Source organism: Raphanus sativus, chromosome 9 (assembly GCF_000801105.2).
Source record: "Raphanus sativus cultivar WK10039 chromosome 9, ASM80110v3, whole genome shotgun sequence".
In the NCBI taxonomy this organism is placed as follows: domain Eukaryota; kingdom Viridiplantae; phylum Streptophyta; class Magnoliopsida; order Brassicales; family Brassicaceae; genus Raphanus; species Raphanus sativus.
In genome coordinates this window covers 25,870,974-25,897,557 of record NC_079519.1, presented here as the reverse complement: position 1 = coordinate 25,897,557, position 26,584 = coordinate 25,870,974, and the positions used below count along the sequence as shown (strand labels likewise).

The window sequence follows — 26,584 nt, the reverse complement described above, 5'->3', positions numbered from 1 at the left end:
CATATGTTATTTATATTAAAAATTATAAAAACAAATTTGACCAGTAAAAAACATGTTAACAGATATATTATTTTGTTTCAATTTAATATTTTAAAATAAATTAATACTGATTTGAGAGACACCAAATAAAAAATTTATTCTATTTTAAATCTTTGATTATTGTATAGTTATATTTATATAAAATTTTAAATTGAATATATAATATTAAAACACACAAATATAAATTTTTATGAACATATATTATTATGTAAAACAAAAAATTAATATAAATCAATGTAACATATATTAAACTTACTATGAATATAATGTTAAAATTAGTTTTTAATTATAATATTCTGTTATACTATGGGTAGTATAAAATACCTATTTTAATTTATTAAAAGTTACTCTTAAATTTCTAAAAATATAAATATATTAACATCTCAAAGTAAAACTCTTTTTATTTCACAAATTTAAGATTGAATTTCAGACCTTTTTGTTCAAAGACTGAAATTTGAACTTATACACATGTAATAAAACTAAAAATGATATTTCTCATTAACTATTTTCATATCAATTTTAAATATTTTAATTAAAAATCTATATAGAATAATGATTATAATTTTTATTACAATTAAAATTTTAAATTTTAAAAATAATTACGATAAATAATGTACAAAAATTTAAATAAAAATATTTAAACTTAAAATACGTAAATTATGGATGAAAATATAATTTTATTAAATAAATTTTTTAAACACAAATAATCTTGCATTTTAAAAACGTGAATCATAACTAATCTTGTATATATTTATTGACAAGTAAAAATCTTTAAACCTCTAATTTAAAAAACTACATCCAGTGTTTTTGATATGTGTTAGCATTTCTTATTCCAGATTTGACATGTTAATATAATAGTACTTAGATCTTTGTATAACTAGTTCTTCGTGAGTGGATTGATCAAAAAAAAAAAAAAGTTCTTCGTGAGTGGAAATACACGTGTTTTTTCAAATTATAAACTCAAAATAACGTTGCTAACAACAAAAAAGCAATAGCAATATACTGTAAAAATTGTATAATTTTATTAAAATTTTTAATAAGATAGTTGGTAGAAAAGTAGCAGTATATAATTGTAAAATTATTATAAAAGTTATTTATTTTAAAATAATTTATATTAAGTTATAATATATAATAATAATATATTTGTTATTAAAATAATAAATCATATTTAATTTTATAAATTAAATTAAATTTTGAATGTCAATATTATTATTTAAAAAATAAGTGTAAAACTTATTTTAAATATAAATTTATTGTTCGACATAGAATAATTTTGAATATTATTAAATAAAATAAAAAATATATATAAATTATAATTATTTATAAATTGGTAGAGAATTAAATTATTCATATATAATATTATCATAAAAATTAATATATGACATAGGATTTATTTATTTTTAAATAATATAGATATGTTTATTTTAAATGTTAGGTTATTTATTAAAAATAATGAATAATGTGTGTAACTATATAAATTATATTATATTTTAAATGTGAAATATTGTTCTTTTAAAGATGTTAAAATTATTTAATCTCAATTTTTTTTATAAACATAATTTTATATTATTAAATGAAAAGAAGTTAATTATATATAATTATTTTTAAAATTTTATATATTTTAAATGCAAATACTCTACCAAAAAATCTATAAGAGAGCATTAAGTAAAGAGCATTTAGAGAGCATAAACATCTTGTAAATGCTATTCTAAATGCTTTTGTAACAAATGTTGATTGGATAATAACGAACATAATGCTTATACTAATGCTCTACCAATCAAACCATTTGTATGTCTCCAAATGTCATCCGTAAACATTTACTGTTTAATTGTGCTATTTTATATTTTATAGTTTACTAGTGATTTACCGGCGCTACGCGCCGGATTCGTATGTTATACTTTTACATTAATTTATAAATATTATATGGTCTTAACAAATAAAATATGTTAATATGAAAATAAAATATATTAAAAATGATATTTTCTGATTTTTTATAGTGGTTAGTGGCCGTAGTGCATTACTTTGTTTGAAGTTGTTTAGTTCAAATTGTAATAGCATAAGCGGTTGTTATTAATCGATTTAATAAAAAAGAATAAAAAGCCGATAGTATTAATTTAGTTGGAATTTAAACATAAAACAAAGTTGATGTTTTATATAGAGAACATACTTATATTATTAATTATTAAAATAACTATATATGAACTATAAAACTTTTACTAATATATTTAGTTCAAATAATAGAAAGATGGAATACGTTTCAAATTTTATAAATTTTATAAAAAAAATAAGGGTGAAGTTTCAATTTTTGGTAAAATAATTGGTGAGTATCTAATATATATTTTTAAAATTACCATGTTGACTTTTAAAATATAGAGGTGCGAGTTGTATGTGTTACTTTAGTTTCAAGTTCTCTCAAAAAGATATATCTTAAAATAAGAAACATAAAATTATTTTCTATATTAGTTTTGTTATAATGGAAGATTTTGTGTGTGTTCATAACGAAATTCTTGCTTGTCCACCCTTATTTAGAAATATAAAATCTTAATATAAATCTAAATATGTTTTTATCTAAAAACTATAAATGGTTTATAAACTCCTCTATTTAATGGACAACTTCTATTTTAACTGGAATGGAACAATTTCACCAAATCTTCCTATTGAAAAGTCAATTTGTTAATTAGTAAATGAGATGTTAGCATCTACAACGGTCATGAGAAAGACAATTTCTAACTATCTGTGACATTCGAGCTTGCTGACTTGTTGCATTTAGTAATGATTTTGACAATAAATGGTTAATGTGGTGCAAATGATTAATGGTGAGGTTGGTGTGTGGTTTACATCAATTTTAAATAACTTTAGCAACCAGACAACATTTTTAAATTTTTCTCAGATTAGAAGTAATGATTCTTTTTTTTAGTTAAGTTTTAAAAGTATATTAATCATATTCACGGTTTTTAAAATGTAAACGCGGATAGCATGCATCATGGAAGTTATTAGTTTCCTTGCACAGTGTAACATGGAAATATACCATAGAGTTTATGTGTCAATACCAATAGACCAAGTGTTAGTTTTTTGGACTTGAATCGCCATCAATTACTAAACATTATTAGAGTGGGATGAGTGGAATTTCTAGATTGATTATACGACGGTTATGTCGATTGCGTTAAAGATGGAGAATCGTAGATGCTCCATTCTCCATCGTCAACATCAAATACAAAGAAACCCTATAAACCCGTGTTTTGACACCCGACCCGGACATTGAACCAGACGATTTACCGAGTCTCTGAATCATTGGGTCAACCATGAGTGAACCGCGGTTTAGTAAATGAATTAGTTTTATTATATAATAATATATTAGCAATGAAAATAAATATAAAAAAACTAAAGTTAATATTTTAAATGTTTTCAAACATAAAGTAATAGTTTGGATATGTATCTATTTTATGTTTAAATTATTTTAAAAATACTTAACTTTAGTTTCTATTTTTGTATTTTTTATTTGACATACAAAATATTAAGAAATAATTTAAAGTATTAAAAAAATATGTAACATAAGAGTTATGAAATCTAAAAAAATCAAAACATAAAATTCATAATAAATTAAACTTTCAATCCTAAATTAAAACATCATTGTAATAAATTATTAATAACAAAAATAAACTAACATCTAATCACAATTAATACCAAAACACACTAAATAAAATTGAGAAAATATTTTAATTATTAAAAAGAGAATGCCACATGACATTTTTTTCCCCGAAGAGATAAAAAACTCAATTTTATTAGTATAAGATTAGCTTCTGGCGCCAAAATCAGACTTTTGTATTCGTATTAAACGTAAGGTGGCCTCCAAACAAAAGTAAAAGATCGATGCGTTTGATTAAAGAGAAAGTTGGAAAGAGACTCAGACTGTAGAATTAGCTTCTGGCGCCAAAATAAGTTGTAATGACTTTTTGATCTATTAAATAAAATTAACAATGAGTCGTCTTTAGTTTTCTGGAAAGAAAAACATAAAAATTGTATTTTCTTAAACAAAACAACTAAAAGATACTTCAATGTCTTCTTAAAGATTTCATTTTAATAAAAATGTTTCACTATCAATTTTAAATATAAATATATATTTCTTTTTATTATATTATTAAAAAAATTTATCAAGACTAGACATGTTAAAAGATACAAGACGGGTTAAAGATAATACATAAACTATAGAAAATTATAGTTTCAATAAATATTTTTTTTATCATTTCAAAGATAATTCATACTTTAAAACAGGGATAAAATCCGAGTAATCTACTTAAAGCGTTTATCTTACAATGGATATCTGCATATTTCTTACTTCATAGGATTTACGAAAAGAAGTTTAAGATATGAATAAATATAAAATGGATGACAATATAGAAACTGGTTTATGTTATGGTCACTTGAGTATCCTATATGTTCATCAGTAAAGAACAAAAGAACTAACACTAATAGCATTACTCAAAAAAGCAAACTATGTAGTATTTCAAATATCAAAAGCAAAGAAGATTCCACGGTCTTTTGCCTTTGATGTACGCGACTTTAGTGTTCACATAGTTTGTGTCTTATCTTTCTATTTAATAAGAATCACTATAAGGAAATCGCTCACTCTCTCACCGTCAACGACGTTTAAATTAGGCATGGGAAACTGTTTATTCGGAGGATACATGGAAGAGTGCTTACCGATCAAAGTCATAAAACCTGACGGTGGAGTTCTAGAGTTCTTCTCCCCCGTCACAGCAGGCTCCGACGAGTTGAAGTCTTCTGTCGAAAACTGTCACGTAAGATCCAACAGCGAGTCCTTGCCAGTGATAACTCCTTATGGAATGTCTCTGGATTACAACAGCAGGGTGTTGAAGAGATCGTATACAAACGTTTTTTCAAGAAAGACCCGACAAAAGGAGAAGAAGAAGACGAGGAAGCGTATGAGAAACAAAGGTGATATATGGAAAGTGAAGCTGGTCATAAACACGGAAGAACTTTTGCAGATATTGTCCGAAGAGGGAAGAACAAACGAGCTGATAGAGAGTGTAAGAGCCGTGGCCAAGTGTGAAAACCTTGTCGCGTCAAGCATCACAAGTAGTTCGTCCGAGATGAACTACTTGTCGGTGGTACAGGTCTAAAGTTTTATTTGTGGTAGATCTTCATCTACATTATTTAGATGTTCTGGTTTGTGAGTTAACTTGGCAACCCCTAAAAGCTTTAACGTGGGTTATTTGACTCTAGTCTATGATCAGTCAAATTTCAATATATAAAGTTGTATGCGTTTAATTAATGTGAGTTTGGTATGTAGATATGTATAAAGTTGATCAAAAAAAGGTATGTATGATAACTACAGTTTACTAAATTTTAATATACATACTAATTCACTCTATTAAAAAAATACAATATAAAACTAACATTTTGTTGATGTGTTTATTATAAAAGTTTCCATTGTAACTAAAACTATCCATGGAGATGCACCTATCACAAAGTTCATCAAGTGATAGACCAAAATCAAGGGTTGAAGACTCTTCTATACTCTGGGACAGCTTGACGATCCCAGAACCCACAAATAAACTACAAAAAGTCCAAAATGATCTCTGCTCTCTAGAAGATATCGCCTTTGACGACCACAAAACTCATAAAATAAATCTTGTTCAAATGATATTTTTTAGGTTTTGTATTTGTCGAGCTTGTTTATTTCTGATTATTAATAGGAAATTCTCCAGACCATTCATACATTTTATACTCCCCCATTGTCCACCATCTATGCAATCGACACCTAAGGTCTTTATTAGTGGTCATTTGATTTAACAGTATTAGTCAAATAATCAAATTGTGACAAAACTAATATATATATATATATATACACACACATATAATATACCTAATCTCGTGTGATTTACATAAAATTTCACTACACTAGATTTGTTTTTAAGGTTTTCTTAAAGGTATTTTAGTCATTACATATAAACCAATTTAATAGAATAAACAGCCACACATAAAATTATTCTACCACTAAATAATATTATTTATTTATAGATATTTATTTATAGTACAACCAAAATCTTATATATTTTTGAAAGTTTCAATATTTAAATAACTAACTAAATTTGTAATTATTAACAAACTATTACATATAATTATTATTTTAATTTTAAGAACAAAATAAAGCTGTAAAATTATAATATGTTAAATAATTAATTAATTTTATGTATATTTTAAAATTATCATTGTAATTTGACACAAAATCTTAATGTTTACGTCTAAGAACTTGAAAACCATAAAAAATTGTTCGAAACACCATAAATTGGAAGTCACTTCGAAAATACTAAAACATTTAGGTTTAGAATTTAGTGATTATTTAATACTTTTATAATTTATAGATTATTTTATCAATCATGTAAAACATTTTGTTTTTAGATCACTAAAGGGTGCTTTAACCAATGCAAAATATATAATTAAAAATAAACATTAAGAATATAAACGATAATAATCTATGAAAATATGCTGGATTGTAAAACATACATAAGATTTTTTGCCGGTGACCGGCGCGTGGTGGTTCCGTTAACACCACCGCCGGTCAAATCATTTGTAGTTTTCCTTTCTTTATCTTCTGGGCTTTATTGTTTGTGTTTTCGTTGAGATTTGGATTGAGTTTCGTGCTGGTTCATGAGCTTAGTGAGCTCTGTCTTTTCTCTATGATTTTCGTCATGCTTATGTTGGAACTGTGTTTCATCGAGTTAGTAGATGCAGATGTGGCTGTGGTCGGTTGGGGCAGCACATTTCGTGTTTCAGATCTAGAAGTGGAAGTGCATTGGTTTGTGAGCCTTGCTCGTTTTAGTCTCTCCCGTTCTCTTTTCAGTAGAGTGGTGTAAAGGTTTGGTCGGTTTGTTGCCTTTTTGCTTGGAGTGTATCTCTTGTCTTAGTAGTTTTTTGCTGGGGTTTAGTGTTGGTGGTTGCTTGTCGTCTGTTTTCCTCTCTTGTGTGTGTCTCCAGAGAGGTTAATTTGGCAAGGCTTCATCTTCAGTGTGTGTGCGTGTGATGGAGGAGCTTCTTTCTAAGTTATTTGAACGTTTAGTTATCCAAGGTGCGTGGACCAAGCAGCGGTTCCCCTTGTCGATTTATGAAGTCTCCAGTTATTGGTCTTATCGATTGGCGGGCGAGGCAGCAGCGATAAGGGTGGTTTGGGTGTAGAAGCGGAGGTTCCCGGGTGGCGGGCTACGGGCAGCAGCGGTATCTCCCTATCACTGGCTTCTCCTCAGTTTAAAGGCTACTAAGCTCTTTGTTTTTGCTCCTGCATAGATGGTAACTGTGTATTTGGTTCTGTGTTTTTAAGTCATCCCTGTGTAGATTCAAGTCGCCTCAGTGTGGGTTTTAGTGTGCCGCTTTCTATGGGTTCTTGGTCCTGGGGCTATTTCGTTTTGCCGCCAGTTTATGTATGAATATTGCTACTTTGATTATGAATGTATTTCAATTTGGGACAAAAAAAACATACATAAGATTTTAAATCTATACTATTAAAAGGGAAGCATTTTTGAAAAATCTACTTATACCAGTTGTTTGGGCCTATTCATTAGAAACTTAAGTATATTATTTGAACCATTTAATATTGCTGAAATATTTCAAATAAATCATGTTGGTAATGTTAGAGAAATTTACGGTCACCACCAGTACAAATATTTACTTTCCAACACAGAGTAAAACCAATAATTATCTCAAATGGTTGATAATACGATTACGATTTCCTTTCTTTTTTTTGATAAATATTATAATTTCACAACGTACATTATCACTTTTATTTTATATATTACCATAAGTCAAAATCATGATGCCTAACACTATCATCTAAATCGTACACTATAAATGATATTATATTTATATGTTTTATATATTGCACAAGCATACACTATCATTTATATTTCCATAAGTTAAATGGACAGTTATAATATATTGCCAATACTACTAAGTTTAACCAGACCAACATTAGTTTTAACCAAATCGTTGCTAGCCATCAAAACCAAATAACTTCATAAGAAATTAAATGTTCCATACTTTACATTCTATATTAAATACTAAAATAATTGTCAAAACTCAAAATTTAGATTTGATGTGGTTTGTTCTTAACAATTTTTAACTCTTAACATATTTTTTTCAGGTAATATCAAAATTTCAATAATTATAACTATATACCATATTTGTAGGAAACAATTAATAAATGATCAGAAAATACATGAAAATTTTATCTTCTCCAAAAAAGTGAATTTTTTTTTAAAGATTTCCTATGATAATTATACACAAAATAAATCATATTTAAACAACTTTGCACTATTTTAACCGAGAATACACCTTTAAAATTGTTAATCGTGTTCTAAATATTTCGTTTAACATTTTTTATTAGATCAATGTGTGAAATATATTTTCATAGCTGGCTTTAGTTATCATAAAATTAAAAATTATTTTAATAAATCGTAATAACAATATAATAGACTTAAGAATATATCTGTTTTGAAAACTATTTGGAAATATTTTTTGGAAAGAGGTAATAACTCCTCTTTGTTATTAGGATATTTGCACCCAACACAAATATGTAAATATTCATAACCTAAATACAATACATTTAATTTATATGAGAAATAAAATAGTTTACTCAATTTATGTACTGTTATAAAGTATACGAGAAGTTTAATCAGTTTTAAAACAAATATAATCAATTTTTTCTGAGTTTTTTTTTCGTATCAACCGGTGTCGGCTCAAGGACTAACAACGGGTTTTGGATTTTATCAAACTTTTAATTATTGAGATTTTGTTGAATCCAAATTGTGTGGTAACGTAAACCTCTATTAGAAAGCTACATAAAGAACATAAGCCAGACTAGATTATATAAGGTCAACGGGTTTACTGATTCGATTGCGGATCGGGATCGAGTATAAGAACATTTCTTATATCTTAATTCGTCGATAAAATAACCTAAATACAATACATTTAATTTACAGTAGAAATAAAATAGTTTACTCAATTTTATGTACTGTTATAAAGTATATGAGAAGTTTAATCAGTCTTAAAACAAATATTATCAATTTTTTCAGAGTTTTTTTCGTATCAACCGGTGTCGGTTCAAGGATTAACAACAGGTTTTGGATTTTATCAAAATTTTAATTATTGAGATTTTGTTAAATCCAAATTTTGTGGGAACGTAAACCTCTAATAGGAAGCTACATAAAGAACATAAGCCAGACTAGATTATATAAAGTCAACGGGTTCGATCGCGGATCCGAATCGAGTATAAGAACATTTCTTATATCTTAATTCGTCTATAAATCACATATGTACCTCACTAAAAAGAGTTAAATAATTTGTGAAAATAGAATAGTTTTTTCCACTATCTAAATATAATTGCATTATTAGTTTTTAGCATTCGGGTTTGATTCGCATTATTTCTGTTTTTTTTTTATAGTTCTTCGGATAAATGTGTCAAGACCTATACACTATCTTATAGAGAAATTGCCAAAAATACCACTTTCATGATACCACTTTTCAAATTTACACTAACCAATTATACCATCAGATTTTTAATGATCAAAATACTCTTGTACCCCTAACTATTAAACTTATTCTCTATTCTCCTAGATATTTCTTCACTGTGTCCGCTCAAAATTTCCGGCGTGATTGGACCACTCCGGTGAGAACCGTCATCTTCTCAATCCATCAGCCAAGCTTACGTTCTTCCCAGATTACTGTGAGACGATTTTGAAGAAGGTTTGATCGATATTGTTTCGAGGTTATGTAAATGCAAAGAGATTCGTCTCCGTTGATCAAACCCATCAACAGAGCCGCCGTTCACAGAATCTGCTCCGGACAAGAACCTCAAATGGTTTTCCGAATCAATCCGTTCATGAGCTATGCCGTTTCTGGACCTCTCCTAGGGTTTGCTCGAGCTCCAATCCGCACTTGAAGGATGCGACTCTAAATTGATTTCAGTCTTTGTGAAAAGCTTTGGGTTTTTGATTCGTATCAGTTACGAACAGAAAGGTGGGGATTGGAATTTTAATTTGACTGAGAATCATCCGTTTGTAAGGATATGTGATACACATAACCGTTCCTGATCATAGCAAGATTAAGAAAAAAAAATATTCATTGATTATTTAGTAATGGCCGACATTGTTGATTTTATTAACATTATTTTGATGCTTCTTCTCCTCGTTGTTGTTGCTTTGCAGATTCTTTCATGCAGAGTGGAGACGCAGCGGAGCTTCGTCCCCAAGTATCACCCTTTGTGATGCGTACTCGGCGATTGGGATGGTGGGACTATGTAAATTTCTAGAGCACTTCGTGAATTTTGTTAATTTGGTGATTAATAAACTCTTAGAAATAGATTTTTAAACCTGGTATATTAATTTATTAACACTTTAATAAATAGCTTATAAGTTCTTGTAATTTAGTTTTATAAGCCCTTTAAGTAGTATTATAAACTTTGATAAATAGTTATATAAATATTTATATACGTTTTATAAACTTTATAGATGATTGATACAAGGTTTTACAAACTCTTATACAATTTATAAATGGTTCATAAATGGTTTTATAGACTCTTATAAAATGGCTCTTATAAACTCTTATAAGCTCTTATACAATTGCCTAGGTATCTGACAAACAAAATGGCTTGAAATTAATTAGTAACAGTAAATGTATTTCGACCCTTAGCGCTCAGATCCGAAACTCTCAGCTGCTTCTCTCCAATGCCGCTGCTTCCAGACGTCCTGTGATGGTTCTTGACTCTGAACCCATTATCCGCAACATGGCTGTCTTGCGTTACCAAGCTCAGCCGCTTCATTACGACAGCGCCACCATGATCATGAGGCTCAAGGCTACTATTCAATCTTTTGAAGGGCATATGAATTCTGTTACTGAGAAGAGTGCTAAATATGCTCAGATTGCTTATGAAGAAGTGCCCAAGAGTCTTTACTGCCTTGGTGTTCATCTCACTACTGAGTGGTTTCAGAACTCTGAGTTACAAGAGAAGCTTATAAATATATTTATAGACCTTGTAAATTAGTTTATGAATACTTATAAATAAATGTATAAACTCTTATAAATAGCTTATAAGTTCTTGTAAATAGTTTTATAAAACCTTTTAAATAATTTTATAAACCTTTATAAATAGCTATATAAATATTAATATGTGTTTTATAAACTTTATAGATGGTTGATACAAGGTTTTATAAGCTCTATAAATGGTTCATGAATGGTTTTATAAACCCTTATAAATAGTTATATAAATATTTATACGGTTTTAGAAACCTTTATAATTTTTTTATAAACCCTATATAAACTCTTCAAAACCTATTAAAATATTTTATAAATCCTTACAAATCTTATATAAACTTATATAAACCCTTTATAAACTTTATAAACCCTTATAAATTCTGTTTAAAATATTTATAAACACCTGTAAGTGATTTTTTAAACCCTTTATATATTCTTATAAACCATTATAAACATTTTAAACATTTTGTGATGACTTAAAAACAAAACTTATGGAAGCTACAAAGCAGTTTCAAGATATTCTTGTTGTGAGATCAGAGGTTAGATTTGTAGTATTTGACTTTCTGACATTAGAGAGTACCTAATTGAGAGTTCACATTTTTGTTATATTAATATTTTTATAAGTTTATAAGTTATTTTTATAAGGTTATATTAATATTTTAAAGACTTCTAAATCATGTATAAGAGTTCATAAATATTTATAAATCATTTATTAGAGTTTAGAATTCAGTTATAATCATTTATAAATCATTTTATAAAGGTTTATAAATTAGTTATAAACATTTAGAAAGTAAGGGTTCTTCTGGCTTTCCTTCGACTCTATATAAATATTAAGACAAGGGTTCTTAAGTAAGTGATGTTACAAAGCATGTACCCAAAGTAATCAAAAGGGGTTTGGTGTTAAACCAATTTACATTATATTATATGCCCTGAAAATGAAACAAACTCTCCTGGTTTAGCTCCAGCAGGTGGTGGCAATGGTTCCACCACTGAGTGGTCGTCATTTGAAGCACAAAGAACCTGTAGCAAAGAAACCATTAACAAAAAAGAAATGCAAGTGTGAAAAGCTTACAACATTTTGATCGTTGATTAACTGGATTGATGCAGATAGAAGAAAGTCTTACCATCCATATCCTGACATTACATCTCATAGCTTTTCAGGTTTGACATATGTGATGAGCGCAACAGGCAGGTTCTTCGTCATCATAACAAATCAACCAAGGAACAAAAGAAAAGTAAGCTTTTAAGTTTCAAGAACCTGACAATGGTATCTATTGATAAACCAAAACTATATGCATACAACCAAAGATTCTTTTATTTATTAGTAATTTAAGACATCACTATACTATAGTATTCTTACACAGCACCTACCGAAACATACAAGTAAAGCGACATATCCATAAGCACTTCAAATTTACAAAGCTTTATACAAAGAAGAGTATACACAAACATATACATACCAATACATATGACCTTGATTTATAAGGGGTTATAATTTCTAAAAATGCAGTGTCCACCATTGGAAAAAAACTTTCTTTTAACCAGAACTATTCAAATGACAAGCCTATATCAACCTTCTTTGATTTTGGAGAACAAAAGGAATAAAATCCAAAAATTACTAGAAACTCAGATTTATAAAGGGTTATAATTTTTCAAAAACTCAATGTTCATTATAGAAACTCTTTCTCTTAGATCGATCTGTTCAAATACAAGTGTAAACCAACTTTCTTTGATTTTGCTTATAACATAAAGACCAAAATAAAAAAAAATTACTTGAAACAAACAATTAAAAATACACAATTAGAAATATACAGACTGGGAATCTTGTAGAGGAGCTGACATGTTTGAGGCTTTGAATCTCAATTCTCCCGAACAGACGTGATTGAGTTGCTGGCTACGGGAGAGAGAGACGATTTCATCGCCGGATGATTACGCGAGGAGCTAATTGTGAGAAATAAAACGCTCGATCTCGTCGTCGACGGATACTCATGAGAGAGAAGACGATGGTTAGAGAAAATAAGGTAAGGCTAATTTAGTCTTTTACCTATTAATGAATGTGGTATTTTTGAAAATGTCATATGATTAGTGGTATAGTTGAATTGTGGTACCAAGAAAAGTGTATATGTGAAATTTCCCCTATCTTATATGACTTCATAGAAATTTTTTATTTAGTTTCGAAAATAAACCCACGTTTTTTAAGCGCGGATCAAAATCTAGTCAATGTATTAAGCTTACATCAAATAACTTATAAATATTCCAACACAACTATAATTTTGTCTAAATTGTTCTCGTGATGTTAAAATATGGCTGAAGTAATCAGTCGCACTAGATGATTACCCGCACCTTATGCGGATTAATTTAATTTTAGTGTTATTTTGTAGTTTAAATGTAAATTATTAAATTTGATACAAATTTTGAGTAAATTATTTAATTTCAGTATTTGTATTGACCATTATGCATTAAATTCTACTTTTTTTTCATCTTTGCATTTATAAGTGTATAAAATGGATACAAAATTTATCACTACTAACAACCAATTTATGATTAGGAAACTTGAATTTGAAATTAAACACTTATTGTAGTTGTAAATTAAAAAGATCTCACCAGCAATAAAATATTAGAAACAATCACGGCTAAAAAAACATCAACAAAAATAACCATGACTAATAAGCTTATATATATTATTAACAAATTATATTTAAGAAACTATGAGAGACAAAAAAAACCAATAACTTATAGAACATACATTTTTATTTGTTTAGATTATACTTAAATTATTTTATATTATTCAATATTTTATTTTTGTTTTATGTTTCTTTATATTTTTACTAAGTTTCCTATTTCTTTTATAGATTATTTGTATAAGATTTAATATTTTGGTTTTGTACATTGTTGTGATAATGTTTTGTGATTTTCAAGATCAAAAAATAATTTAATGTTCGGCAACTACAAATAAAATTTTGATTTATTTTAGTTAAGAATGTGTTTTACCACCCATGCGGACATAATCTTCTTATCAATACTTATTAATATATGTCTTATTAATTTAAAAACCAGCATAATAAGTTATTTTGTATTTTCAAATGATTAAATCGAACATCAAAGTATTTATGTATGTCAAATATTTTTTATAAAAATATATACTTATTATTGTGTTATATTTTAAAACACTCATATCTTAGAAATAGTTTAGAAATTATCTTTATATACATGTATTTTCTTGACTAAAATTTAATTATAATATTTTTGCATCTTAATTTTTAACCTTTATAATAAAAAATTGTTTTCAGATAGCAACACAATATATATAAGAATTATCTTATTTTAATTTTTTGATAATTTTCTTTTATTATTTTAGAATCAATTATTTAATATTTAATATAACATATAATTTTATATGTTAAAATAAAATTTGTTTTTAAGTATATATAAAATTCATTATAGGTATTTTTTAATAAAAAAATTAGTGAATCAGTTAAAAACTAATAATAAATCAATAACCTAGGTAAAAGTCGAAAACCTAAAAAAATATGAAAAATAAGGAAAATTAAATAAATTTTAATATAACATATAATTTAATATTATTAAAACTAAATTCGTTTTTAATATTTATAAGATTTATTAAGGGTATTTTAAAATTAATAAATCAGTGATTTTTCTAAAAATGAATAATAAATCAATGATTTTGCTAAAACCTAATAAAAACATGACAAATAAGCAAAATTACCTAAAATTAAGGAGAATATGACAAATCAGCAAAATTACTTCATAAATAATAGTATAGATAGATTATTACAACTCCAACTCCAAAACCAGAAGCATCAACCTGAACCACAAAGCGCTTGGCTCCGGTAAAGCCAAGACTGGGGTAATAACACACTGTGACTTTCAAGCGATCAAATGCTTCTTGTGCTTTCTCCAACCAATGGATCATATCCTTCTTTAATAAGTCTATTAATGGTCTAGGCAATGTGCCATAGCTCTTGAAAAAACCAGCGGTAGTAGTACCATAACGAGCATAGAACCGCGCCAAATATCATCGCTTTGTTACAACTCTTACCTGAAGAAGAACTAGTAGGCATGTCGGAAGCAGAGAGTCTAAGATAAAGTGTATTCCCCTCACTGTAATCTTCTTCGAGTTGTCGAAGATTCAAGACATCTTTAGTCCACATCAAGCATCGATTCGAGCTTTCATCATGTGCATAAGCCGTACAAGAACAGTTCCCTAGACAAGTCGACCCGCACATACTAAAACTCGTTATCCCCCATACCTCTAAGTTGTCAGGTAGTTTCACGTTGGTAAGAGGCAGAAACTGGTTAATGACTCCAGGAGAGCATTGTAGCTCAGTCTTTCTAACGCAGCCAGCAGAGTAATCTTTCATGTCCCAGTCTTTTTGCGACTTGGGCCTAAACCCTTGAGGGCATTGGCAAAAAGGCAGAGACTGGTCATTGCAAATCCCAAAGGAGCCACAGTATGCGTAGACTTGGCATTGTTGTCGAGGCTGAGACCAAAACAAATTCCACTGATTGTTGTTGTTTAACCAAGTGGTCTGCCTAATCTGTCCCGAAACGTCCATGACGAGTCGTGAGATGTTCCTAGAGTTATACATGGAGTAAGTGAAGTATGACTCTGTTGCGTTGGAGAAAAAGCTGTAGTTGAAGATGTAGTTGAGTCTCATCTCTGGGACTGAATCGAAGATCTTGCTCTGAGGGTTCCAAGGACCACTCGACCAGTACTGGGTCGACCCGTTCCAGAGGATCTTGTAAGCTGTTGACTCGTCTAGCTCGACAGAGAACAAACCTGGTGATGGGTCTTCACTGTTCTTCCACGACGTGAGACGTTGACTCTTCTTGGTTCGTTTGTCGTACCTGATTTTGGCTCCAGGAAGCCACGTGTCACTCAGATGATCGAAGCTTTGCCATAGAACAGAGCCTGAGTCGTCTCTGAGAACGAGATTGCCGTCATCAAGCAACACGGCTTCGTGAGCAGAGGTGGAGTTGAGACCGGTGGACCAAACTAAGTTGTTACCGTCGAGTAAGACTAAGTTACCGTCGGAAATTCTGAGAACTGATGCGTTCTTGTCCGAGACTGGTTTGTAGCGGTTAGCTACCCATACGATTGTTTGTTGAGAAAGTTGCTGGTACCACATACCTATGTAGAAGTTTGTAGAATTGCCAGGTTGGAAGAAGCCCAGTTTGAAAGTTCCGCCGGAGGAGAAGATTGTCTGGTCTCCAGACAGAGAGAAGTCAGCTGAGATCGTATCGGCGGAAGAGACATGGAGGCAGAGGAAGAAGAAGGAAAAGAGGACGCATAAGATCGAAACCATGAGAAAAGCTTAGAGGTGGGGGAGGGAGATCATATGAAGAGTGTGCATTTCTTATAAAGCTACACATCGTCATTAGTCTACTGTCTAGGGTCGTGCTCCTTGACTAGTCGTAAGGTTTGGTTTGTCAATGGAGAATAGTAAGAAAAATAATAATCAGAAAGAACAGAGAGAGAAAAGAGATTTGTTTTCTGTGAGGTTGTTTAGTGTAGAAAAGTCAAACAAGTTACAAAAATATGATGGGACCTACTGTGAATTTTCTCGTGGGACTATTACAACAATATGTGAACGAAAACACAAGACACAGAAGGGAAGAAGAGTAGACAAGTGTGTTGTTTCAAGACAACTTCCTAAAATCAGAGTGTGCTCTGTAAAAATCAGTATAATGTTGTTGGAGCTACTTTCATTTCATCTAATGCATTTAATTTTCTCAAGTCAAATAAGAACCCAATAACCCTTTTTCTATATTTCTCAAGAACAGAACTACACCTAATTGTTTTGAAGCATTATCAATGGACATAGATTTAGATAATAAGTTCTTACTCACTGACCTAATAGTAAACAAAATCTCATACAAATTAATTATACCAAGAAAGAATTCAAAATTATCAAAACATGATTAAGGTTTCAACACCATTATCACATGATTCATATAATTCCAATAAAGCTGACCTTACTTGTGGGAGATTGAAATCCAATTATTTAACTCCAAAACAAACACAAATCAAAGTTTTAATACCAAACAAAAGCTTTACGATGTTAACCGTCCCCAAGTTATTATATAAAATCGTGAATATTAGGGACAAATATCTCACATCGGATGTTATAAAAAATAATTTCCCTTTTTAATATATAAGATAGATAGACTATTCTACTTATCACTAATTAGTTTTGGTTGGAACCACATCTTACTTAACCTGATATCACAGTCTGATCTACGCAGTCCAACCCAATCTATATTGATCTGACTTAAAAATGATCAATCGATATTTTTTTTTCAGAACATTCCGAGTTGACGATCAAATAGTCATCATTTTGAGATGACGTATTATAAATTCCATATTGGATGTTGGAATCATTCTTAATATATAAAATAGATGAACCATTCTATTTATCACCATTTGATTTTAGGTCGGAAGCTCATCTATCTTAACAATAAATGTAACGGTTCTAATAGAAATGATGACGATATAATGCTCTGTACATTGCGTGATTATTACTTAGCTAGTGTGCTCTGAGAATCAGAAAGATGAGGTTTAAGAAATGAAAGTTTACATAAATCTGTAACAAATAAATAATTATACAATGAAGGAAAATTAAGTGATTCCTCTCACAACTTATTAAACATATACTAAATATTACACAATTCATAACACAACCCGTTTACAATACTAAACTAAGCCGAAGAGTTATTATTGGTCGTTTTCTTGGAAGAAGAGGAAGAAGAAGAATGGCTCTGTTTCTGTGAAGAATTATGGCTTGATGAAGATGACGACTCAGTGAAGAAGACAACAGATCCATCGTTTTCAACTAAAGCCTGGATCGATCTCGGAAACGGCGGCGTATTCACTTCCAAAACACCTTCAAGAATCTGTACAACTTGACTCATCGCTGGTCTATGACTCTCCTCGTCCTGTATGCACCAACACGCCACTTTACAAGCTCTAGTCAGCTCCTCTATATCCACGGACTCCCCTTCTAGTCTCGGGTCAAGCAGCGAGCGGATGTCTTCATCTTTGGTGACCACGGTAGCGGCCACACTAGGAAAGAATCTGACCTTCTCGTTCTCCGCCTGCTCAGTGTTTCTCCTCCCCGAAACAATCTCGAACAGCATCATCCCGTAGCTGTAAACATCGGCTTTCGCTGTAATCGCCACTCCGGAGATCCATTCCGGTGCAAGATAGCCTCTAGTGCCTCTCATCGTCGTCAAAACCCTGCTGAAATCTCGGCCCACGAGCTTCGCTAAACCGAAATCAGCAACTTTGGCACCGAACTGCGAATCTAACAAGATATTTTCGGGTTTGATGTCGCAATGAATGATGCAGTCTCTACACTCATCATGCAAGTAAGCCAACCCTCTAGCCGTCCCTAACGCGATCTGGTACCGCTGTTTCCACCCGAGGACGGCCTTTTGGCTGATGAAAAGATGAGAATCCAAAGAACCGTTAGCCATGTAATCATACACAAGCACTTTCTTGTTTCCTTCGGAGCAAAACCCGCGAAGCCTCACTAGGTTCACATGTTGGATCGTTCCTATCGTCACGACTTCGGTCCGAAACTGCTTCTCTCCTTGGCTAATACCCTCGAGCCTCTTCACAGCAACGACGCTAGAATCTTGTAAAACTCCTTTGAACACGGACCCGAAACCTCCTCCTCCTAGCTTCTCCGAGAAGTTCTTAGTCGCGTTCTGTAACTCTCTATAGCTAAACGCAGCCAACGTACCATCACTCTTCTCACCTCTCATTCTCTTCATCCTAAGGTTCCTCAAGATTAATACGACAGCCAACGTAACAAGAGCGATCACCCCTAACGACCCTAGAACCGCGCCGATTATCATCACTTTGTTACCCTTACCAGAAGGAGAACCACTAGGCATGTCGGAAGCAGAGAGTCTAAGATAAAACGTACTCCCCTCGCTGTTATCTTCCTCTAGTTGCTGAAGATTCAACACATCTTTACTCCACATCAAACATCGGTTCGAGCTTTGTGCATAAGCCATACAAGAACAGTCCCCTAGACAAGCTGATCTGCACCTCGTTGATACTAGTTCCTCTGAGTTGTTGTTGTCAGGTAACTTCACGTTGGTAAGAGGAAGAAACTCGTTGATCTCTCCACGACTAGAGCATCGCAGCTCGGTGTTTCTGACGCAGCCCGCGGAGTAATCCTTCAAGTCCCAGTCTTTTCGCGACACGGGGCTAAAACCATGAGGGCACTGGCAAAAAGGCTGAGACTTGTCGTTGCAAATCCCGAAGGAGCCGCAGTAAGCATACACTTGGCACTGTTGCCGAGGCTGAGACCAGAAGAGGTTCCACTGGTTGTTGTTGTTCAGCCAAGTGAACTGCTTGATCTGTCCCGAAACGTCCATGGCGAATCTCGAGACGTTCGCGTGGTTATAGAGGGAGTAAGTGAAGTACGACTCCGTGTCGCTGGTGACGAAGCTGAAGTTGTAGATGTAGTTGAGTCTCATCTCCGGCACCGAGTCGAAGATCTTGCTCTGAGGGTTCCAAGGACCGCTCGACCAGTACTGGGTCGACCCGTTCCAGAGGATCTTGTAAGCTGTGGACACGTCTAGCTCGAGGGAGAACAGACCAGGCGACGGGTCTTCGGTGTTCTTCCACGACGTGAGTCGTTGACTCTTCTTGGTTCGTTTGTCGTACCTGATTTTGACACCGGGGAGCCACGTGTCGCCCGGGTGATCGAAGCTTTGCCATAGGAGAGAGCCCGAGTCGTCTCTGAGGACGAGATTGCCGTCGTCTTGCAAGACTGCCTCGAGAGCAGAGGAGGAGGAGGAGGAGTTGAGACCGGTGGACCAGACTAAGTTGTTATTGTCGAGTAAGACTAAGTTACCGTCGTCGGAGATTGTGAGAAGTGATGTGTTCTTGTCGGAGACTGGTTTGTCACGGTTAGCTACCCATACGATTGTTTGAATAGAGAGTTGTTGGTACCACATACCTATGTAGAAGTTTGTGGAATTGCCAGGTTTGAAGAAACCCATTTTGAAAGTTCCGTTGGAGGAGACAAGTGTCTGGTCTCCGGAGAGTGTGAAGTTAGCGGAGATCGTATCTGCGGCGGCAGAGACATGGATGCAGAGAAGGAAGACGAAGAAGAAAGAGAGGGTGGAGAAGAAAGAAACCATGAGAAAAGCTTGGAGGAAAGAGAGAGATGAAGAGAGATCATATGAAGAGTCTGTGCTTTTTTTTAAAAGAGACAAATCTTTATGACTTTACGGTCGTGTTCAGTTGTCAATGGCGAATTAGAAAATTTCAGAAAGAAAAGAGAGAAAAGATTTGATTTTTGTGTGGTTGATTGGTTGTTTGATGAGAAAAGTCAAATAAGTTACAGTGAATATTTGCTTGACCTCGTCAAAATGAAATTTTATTAGTCGTCCTCTTTGTTGCTGTTGTGAATATAAATGCGACCGATATTTATAAGTTGCATTAAAACCGAACAAACACCTAAATCGTACTATGATTGAAGTCAGATGACCCCACCTGTTTTATGAGCAGATGATCATCTGGCTAGTGGACATGGAAGTTTTAATCAAAAGCCGCAGATCAGATCCTGTACCGTTTGAACAGCTGCGCTGCAAGTCGAGTAATTTGAAAAAAATGAGTTGTAGGTGTAGATAGGGGGTGGATGTTCGGATACCCGGATTGGGATTTGGTATTTCATATTTTCGGATATTTCACTATACGGTTATAGAACATGTTTGAGTTTGAGTATTTTTGTTTTTCGATTTGGGTCTGGGTATTTTTAGTTCGGGTTCAGATATTTAGATTTTGAAAGAAAAAAATTTAAATCTTTTATTTTTAAGTTTTTTTTGTATTTATAAACTTAACTTTGGATTAACTATTTTTCATAGATTGATAGATTTAGAAATAATATTTTAAAAATAAAAAGATATTAATTTAGATATTGTTTTTAGAATTTGGATGTAATTCTTTTAATATAATTATATATTAAACAAAAAGATTGATATGGGCCATGATTGGAGATCCATATTCATGTCTGAACTTACACCACTCATGAATGCTTGAATGCTTCAGGAAAATGGATTTTGCATAGTCCCAATAAAATAGATTTGAGACCGAATCGCAATGGCTTCGAACAAAAACAACACACTATGTGATATGGGCTAAGTATATTTCATGACAATGAAGTCTACCGGGCAAGTAAGATATTGATCTAAACCAGTGCCGGCCCAACATTTTTTCATGCCTAAGGGCATTTCCAACCCCATTTCATTTTCTCCTCTAAAATGGAGTAAAAGTGATTATGCAGCAAAGAATACCCCAACCCCACTCTATTTCTTACTCCATAATGAAATTTACTCTATAAATGGAGTAATCTATTTTTTTTTTTGTTCACTACTTCATTATGCAGTAAGAAATAGAGTGGGATTTGAGTATTTTTACTCTATAATAACTTTTACTCTATTTTGAAGGAAAATATGGAATTTTACATTGGAGATGCTCTAAAACAGAGAAAAAAGTATTGCACTATGTGGTCACAGGCTGGGTTCGAACTCTGTTTCTGCAGAAATTGGCAGTCATCTCTAACCATTGTACTATATAAAAATTGTTCACAAATTGGCACCATATATTTTGTGGCTCGTAAAACCTTTGCTTGTTGGACTTTAGGTCAGGGTCGGGCCTTATTTAAACGTGAACCCAATCGAGAAAGATTGTAGGACTACTAAACTATTACTTCTAAACCAAATGGTGTTTTCGTGATTAAACGAAATAATCAGGGGCAGGAGGAAGAGAAATCTCAAGTATCGAGGCATTTCATTAGGGATGGCAATTGGGCTCTCCCGTCCCATCCCGTCCTGAACCGCTGTGGGTTCGGCTTCTGGCGGTACACAGCGGGCATGTCCCGCGCGGGATGCGGTCCTCAAAATAGCTGCCCAATCCCGTACAGCGAAATATGTAGGCTTTCGCAGACCGTCCCGCGGGACATCGAATATTACATTGCTTGTTTCTACATGCACAAACAAACATAGATAAAAATTGAGTTTCAGCTTGCACATGATCGAGCATACTCTTACAAGATCAATACATTAAGCTTATACAAATCAAATGTTTTTATTATTATTTATGATGGCTTGAAGAAGCTCCACCGGTGCAGATCAGAGGCGCTTGGGAGACCGAAAGCATCATCGACCCTGAAACCACCATCAACGAAGTTCCATAATGTCTAATCCTTAGGATTGCGACTTAGGATTGCGGGTCTTCAAAATCCCGCGGTTTAACCCATCCCGCTTTCGGCCCGTCCCGCTTTGAGTCCATCCCGCTTTGAATCCGTCCCGCGAGGTCCGCAATTTTGTGGGATTATCAAATGGAAGCTCAATCCCGTCCCGTAGCAAGTCTTTACGGGCCAGACCTGCGGTCCAGGTCCTTGATTACCATCCCTACATTTCATGATATCTTTTGATCATGTGGGTCCCAATCCTGCCTTTTACTTTACAGGCCGGTCCTTTCTTTTTCTAAATTCTTACAACGTATTTTCCCACTCCATATACTACGGAAGTTACGAAAATACCCATGCTTTGGCCTATAATACTCGTATGAAAAAGGTCCTATGAAAAAAGCCTCTTTCATCTGTAAAAGCCTCTTTCATCTGTAGTGGTAATACCGGTAATAAATATAAAAAGTAAAGGTGAAAAACAAAATGGGGGAAGTCGTAATCCGTGTACCGTCTTATTATTCGTCGTAGCTTTTCCCATTTATCTTTTTTTCTTCTCTTTATTTATTTTGTTTAATTTTAACATTAGTGGAGTATTATTTATTTTTTAACAATACTAGCGGTTGGTCCGGCCTACGGCCGGAAAAGTATACTTAAAATTATTTCATATGAAAGTTTTTTAAAATTTACACAGCATTATATTTATTTTTTTGTCGTAGTTAGATTAATTATTCTAAACAAAAAACAATGCTATAAACTAATAAATAATAAACAGAGTTCTGAGATCATATTGTTTTTTCAATAAACATTTTTGGTTTGAATTTAAAATAACAGTAACATTCCTTATTTTGTGTACAGAATAAAAAGTAACAAAAGTGATTCAAAAAGATGTAATGATATATATTTCTTTCTTTTTCTTTTTACTTTGACATAATAAAAGAAAATCTAAATTTTAAATTAATAAAAAATTATTTATTTCAAGAATTTTCAAGTTTAAATATTTTTACACTAATTAGTTTTTTCATGATAACAAAATAAACCACCTCCAAACTAAATCAATAAAAATTTAATAGAGCTTAATAAAATAACTAAACCTAATGTTTAAATATATATTAATAGTTTTGATAATATCAAAAACAATAATTAGTATTTTCTAATTTAACAGCAAATGATGTTTAGAATATATATTTGTTTCAGTGCATAATTATTTTTTGAGCGAATTAATTTCAATTAATCTTAGTGTTTTACTGATTATGTTTTGTTAATTATTATAGCTTTTGGTGAACTCTATTTAATAACAAAATTATCTGTTGAAATATTTTCTCATGATATTTAAAATATTTAAATCTATTTAATAACAAATTATTTGTTGGAAGTTTTGTTTAACTTTAGTTAAATACCACCTCATATCAAATAATTTATTTAAAAAAAATCATAAGAGCCGACCTGTAACTAAAATGAAAAAAAGAAACTTAAATGTAAATAACCATTAATAATATTGAAATCAATATGAACCAAAACGCATATCAATATTCACAGAGACTTTTGTGTTGGTCTTGTATTGAATCAAAGCCCATAACTCATATCTCATCAAACATTTCCTTCTCAGTTTTTATGAAAATAGCAACATCGAAAACATTGATAAACATACATAGATTACAGAATTAAATAAATAAAAACAATCAAAGAATATGTTAAACTTTATATTACAAATCCCAAAAAGGCACAAACACAGAATCATTCTTAACGAATATGAACTTCTCCTGGACTGTCACACCTTCATCAACACATATGTCCTTCACAACATGATAAGTGTTCTCCTTGTAACAAACTATGCAAGTTACATATGCCGTAACATACTTGTCCATTATAAACACCAGAAAACTATCTCAGGAGAACTATTAGCCTTGATGTTATAAAACTGAAACTTCTTTCCAGTCTCATCAGAATCTCCACAAGAATGGTTTCCATCATTTTATTTTGCCAAGTCCTCACTGGTTCTTGTATCATAGAACAACTCACACACATTGTTATTGTTCTTCCTATTTTTCGAGACCTAAGCTTTTCATCTTCCCACTTCTATTCAGAACAGTTTTGAGGCTTAGACTCATCTTTGCGACTCTCTACCGAGTTTCCAACCGCATGATCATTGTCTGAAAAATGAAAAAACCTTGATCTTAAAAATGCAACGACCATAGAAACGGTTTTAAAGCTACAAAGCAAAAAAAAAAACAGTTAAAAGACTCAACAACTAAGAATATTTGAAATCTAAAAAATCAATCTTACCTGCTATCATCCTTAAGAGAGTAAATCTTGTATAAAGAGAATTCAATACACCAGAGCTATATCTTCAAGCACCAGTCAGAAAACCAATCTACATGTGTAAAGGAAAATTTATATCAAGTCGATTCACAGAAAAAGAAACAGAGATCAAAAATGAAAAGAAGACAAAAATATCACTGTATAAGGTAACTTCATTCTAGAGGACGGAATTCAAAGTCAATCTAACATATCACTCTATTACCCTCAAAGTAGATAGAGACGCGAGATCCATATGACTTAAATAGAAGAGTTGTTCAACGAAGAAATGGGACATGAAGATTGTGACAGAACAAACCAAGCTTTGAGTGAAAATGTTCTATGTATGCTTCGATACATAACATAACTTGGTTCTTTCCTCAAGTCCAAAAACAAATCATCATGAAGTCTAAACAAAGCCATAATAAAACAGAAAAAGATGCATCAACCGCTGCCATGACCACTTACCTTAATTTTACTAATTTGGAGAAAAAGCCATATCGATAGTATTAAGGAGAGAAAAGGGATGAAGCTTGAAACTTTATTTGCGAAGCTTTTGTTCAAAACAATCTATCAGTCTCAATTTTTTTACAGGAATATAATAAACAACTGGAATTTGCAGGACATAAGAATATACAACTCTGAATTCCAAAAAAAAAAAGTTCTAGAGCTAATGATTAACAGTCTCGACAAAGAACAAATGCCTAACAAATGGAAAACTGAGTTGAAAAAATTAAAATTGCTATTCTCTGTTGACACAATGGGTTTTGGTTGGAGTTTCTCTTATGGTTTACCTTTATTCATGGGAAGCTCGTTCCTATTTCCGCAAAGTAGAACCATCATTAGAAGTCTTCCATCCCTCTCATTCAGTAGAGCATCGATCTTGTAACTGCTAAGAAAAAATAACTAAGGTGAAAATGCACAGCAACAAAAAATATTAAAATCCAAAAAAGAAAAGCTTACTTGTACAATGTGTTTCAGAGACAAAGAAAGCTTTTGATGCCGATTGTGTAAATATCAATCAAAGAATCTGCCAGCTAAGTATTTTCCAATTGAGTGCTTCAGAACTGAAGCCCTTGTTAGACACAGCGATTTGAGAATCAATAATTGATTTTTATTGTTTATTTTAAATGAAATGCAAGCCATATGAATTATGAGACAAACACGAAGATGAACAGATATCACCTACAAACAATTTCCGTGACTTGTGAAAACAGTATAGGGTTATATGTTAATCAGTAAAAGATCATACCTGCTTGTTGCAGAGCAGCAGTTCTAAGCCAACACGTAGCCCCCTGTTTCTTAACACCCAGAAGTGGATTAAACTGATGCGTAACTCCGTGTCGGAGAGGCCTGGTGTGATGGTGTTGAAAAATAGAGCCGCCGGAGACTTGGCTAGAGATTTTGTATTTCATTTAGAAGATTCATATGTTGAGATTCAGGGGACTTCCCATTTGATTTCATCGCCATGGATTGAGGTTATATCAGTTCTAGGGTTTTGATTTGTACACAGAAAGAGGATCAATATATAAAGAAGGGGAGAAAAGGGAGATGAAACGAAATCATAAAGAAGAAATTGATTGATCAAATTAAAGAGGAGTTTTGATTGTGTAGAAGTAGATCGATCAAAACTCAGTCGGAGAAGACGAAAAGGTAGAGGAATAGATCCTCGTGACTTCCGTCGTCACGTTGCCTCTTTTTTAGAATTCATAAGAAGCCCACACCTAAGCCTAAATATTGAAGTCATCTGATGTGGCAAAACTAAACCATCTGATTGGATGATTTAAATGTCTTACGTGGACACTTTCACAAGGCTTCTTATTCTCCTTTTAATAGTGTTTGATTGATCAAATTAAAGAGGAGTTTTGATTGTGTAGAAGTAGATCGATCAAAACTCAGTCAGAGAAGACGAAAAGGTAGAGGAATAGATCCTCGTGACTTCCGTCGTCACGTTGCCTCTTTTTTAGAATTCA

At 32.1% G+C, this 26,584-nt stretch overlaps 3 protein-coding genes and 1 long non-coding RNA gene across 5 annotated transcripts; 1 reads left to right on the top strand and 3 right to left on the bottom strand.

The window, feature by feature from the left end:
• Positions 1-4,640: 4,640 nt before the first annotated feature.
• Positions 4,641-5,370, top strand: LOC130499505 (uncharacterized). The gene has a single exon (XM_056993629.1). The coding sequence runs from the start codon at positions 4,698-4,700 to the stop codon at positions 5,178-5,180; it is 483 nt and encodes a 160-aa protein (XP_056849609.1). The 5' UTR covers positions 4,641-4,697; the 3' UTR covers positions 5,181-5,370.
• Positions 5,371-14,837: 9,467 nt separating this feature from the next.
• On the bottom strand, positions 14,838-16,558 carry LOC108824217 (G-type lectin S-receptor-like serine/threonine-protein kinase At2g19130). The gene has a single exon (XM_056993681.1). It carries the CDS (start codon positions 16,410-16,412, stop codon positions 15,048-15,050), a length of 1,365 nt encoding a protein of 454 aa, XP_056849661.1. The 5' UTR covers positions 16,413-16,558; the 3' UTR covers positions 14,838-15,047.
• A 1,090-nt stretch (positions 16,559-17,648) lies between these two features.
• LOC108828201 (G-type lectin S-receptor-like serine/threonine-protein kinase At2g19130) lies at positions 17,649-20,432 on the bottom strand. The gene has a single exon (XM_018601805.2). It carries the CDS (start codon positions 20,263-20,265, stop codon positions 17,806-17,808), a length of 2,460 nt encoding a protein of 819 aa, XP_018457307.2. The 5' UTR covers positions 20,266-20,432; the 3' UTR covers positions 17,649-17,805.
• A 3,472-nt stretch (positions 20,433-23,904) lies between these two features.
• LOC108826769 (uncharacterized) lies at positions 23,905-26,521 on the bottom strand. 2 transcript variants are annotated; one of them, XR_008938380.1, is made up of 5 exons: positions 25,864-26,521; positions 25,575-25,686; positions 25,406-25,500; positions 24,600-24,687; positions 23,905-24,466 (listed from the first exon to the last, which is right to left on the bottom strand). It is a non-coding gene; the product is annotated as an uncharacterized LOC108826769 (long non-coding RNA). The 2 variants fall into 2 exon arrangements; XR_008938379.1 differs by having other exon boundaries at positions 25,575-25,678; positions 25,864-26,518.
• Positions 26,522-26,584: the final 63 nt, after the last annotated feature.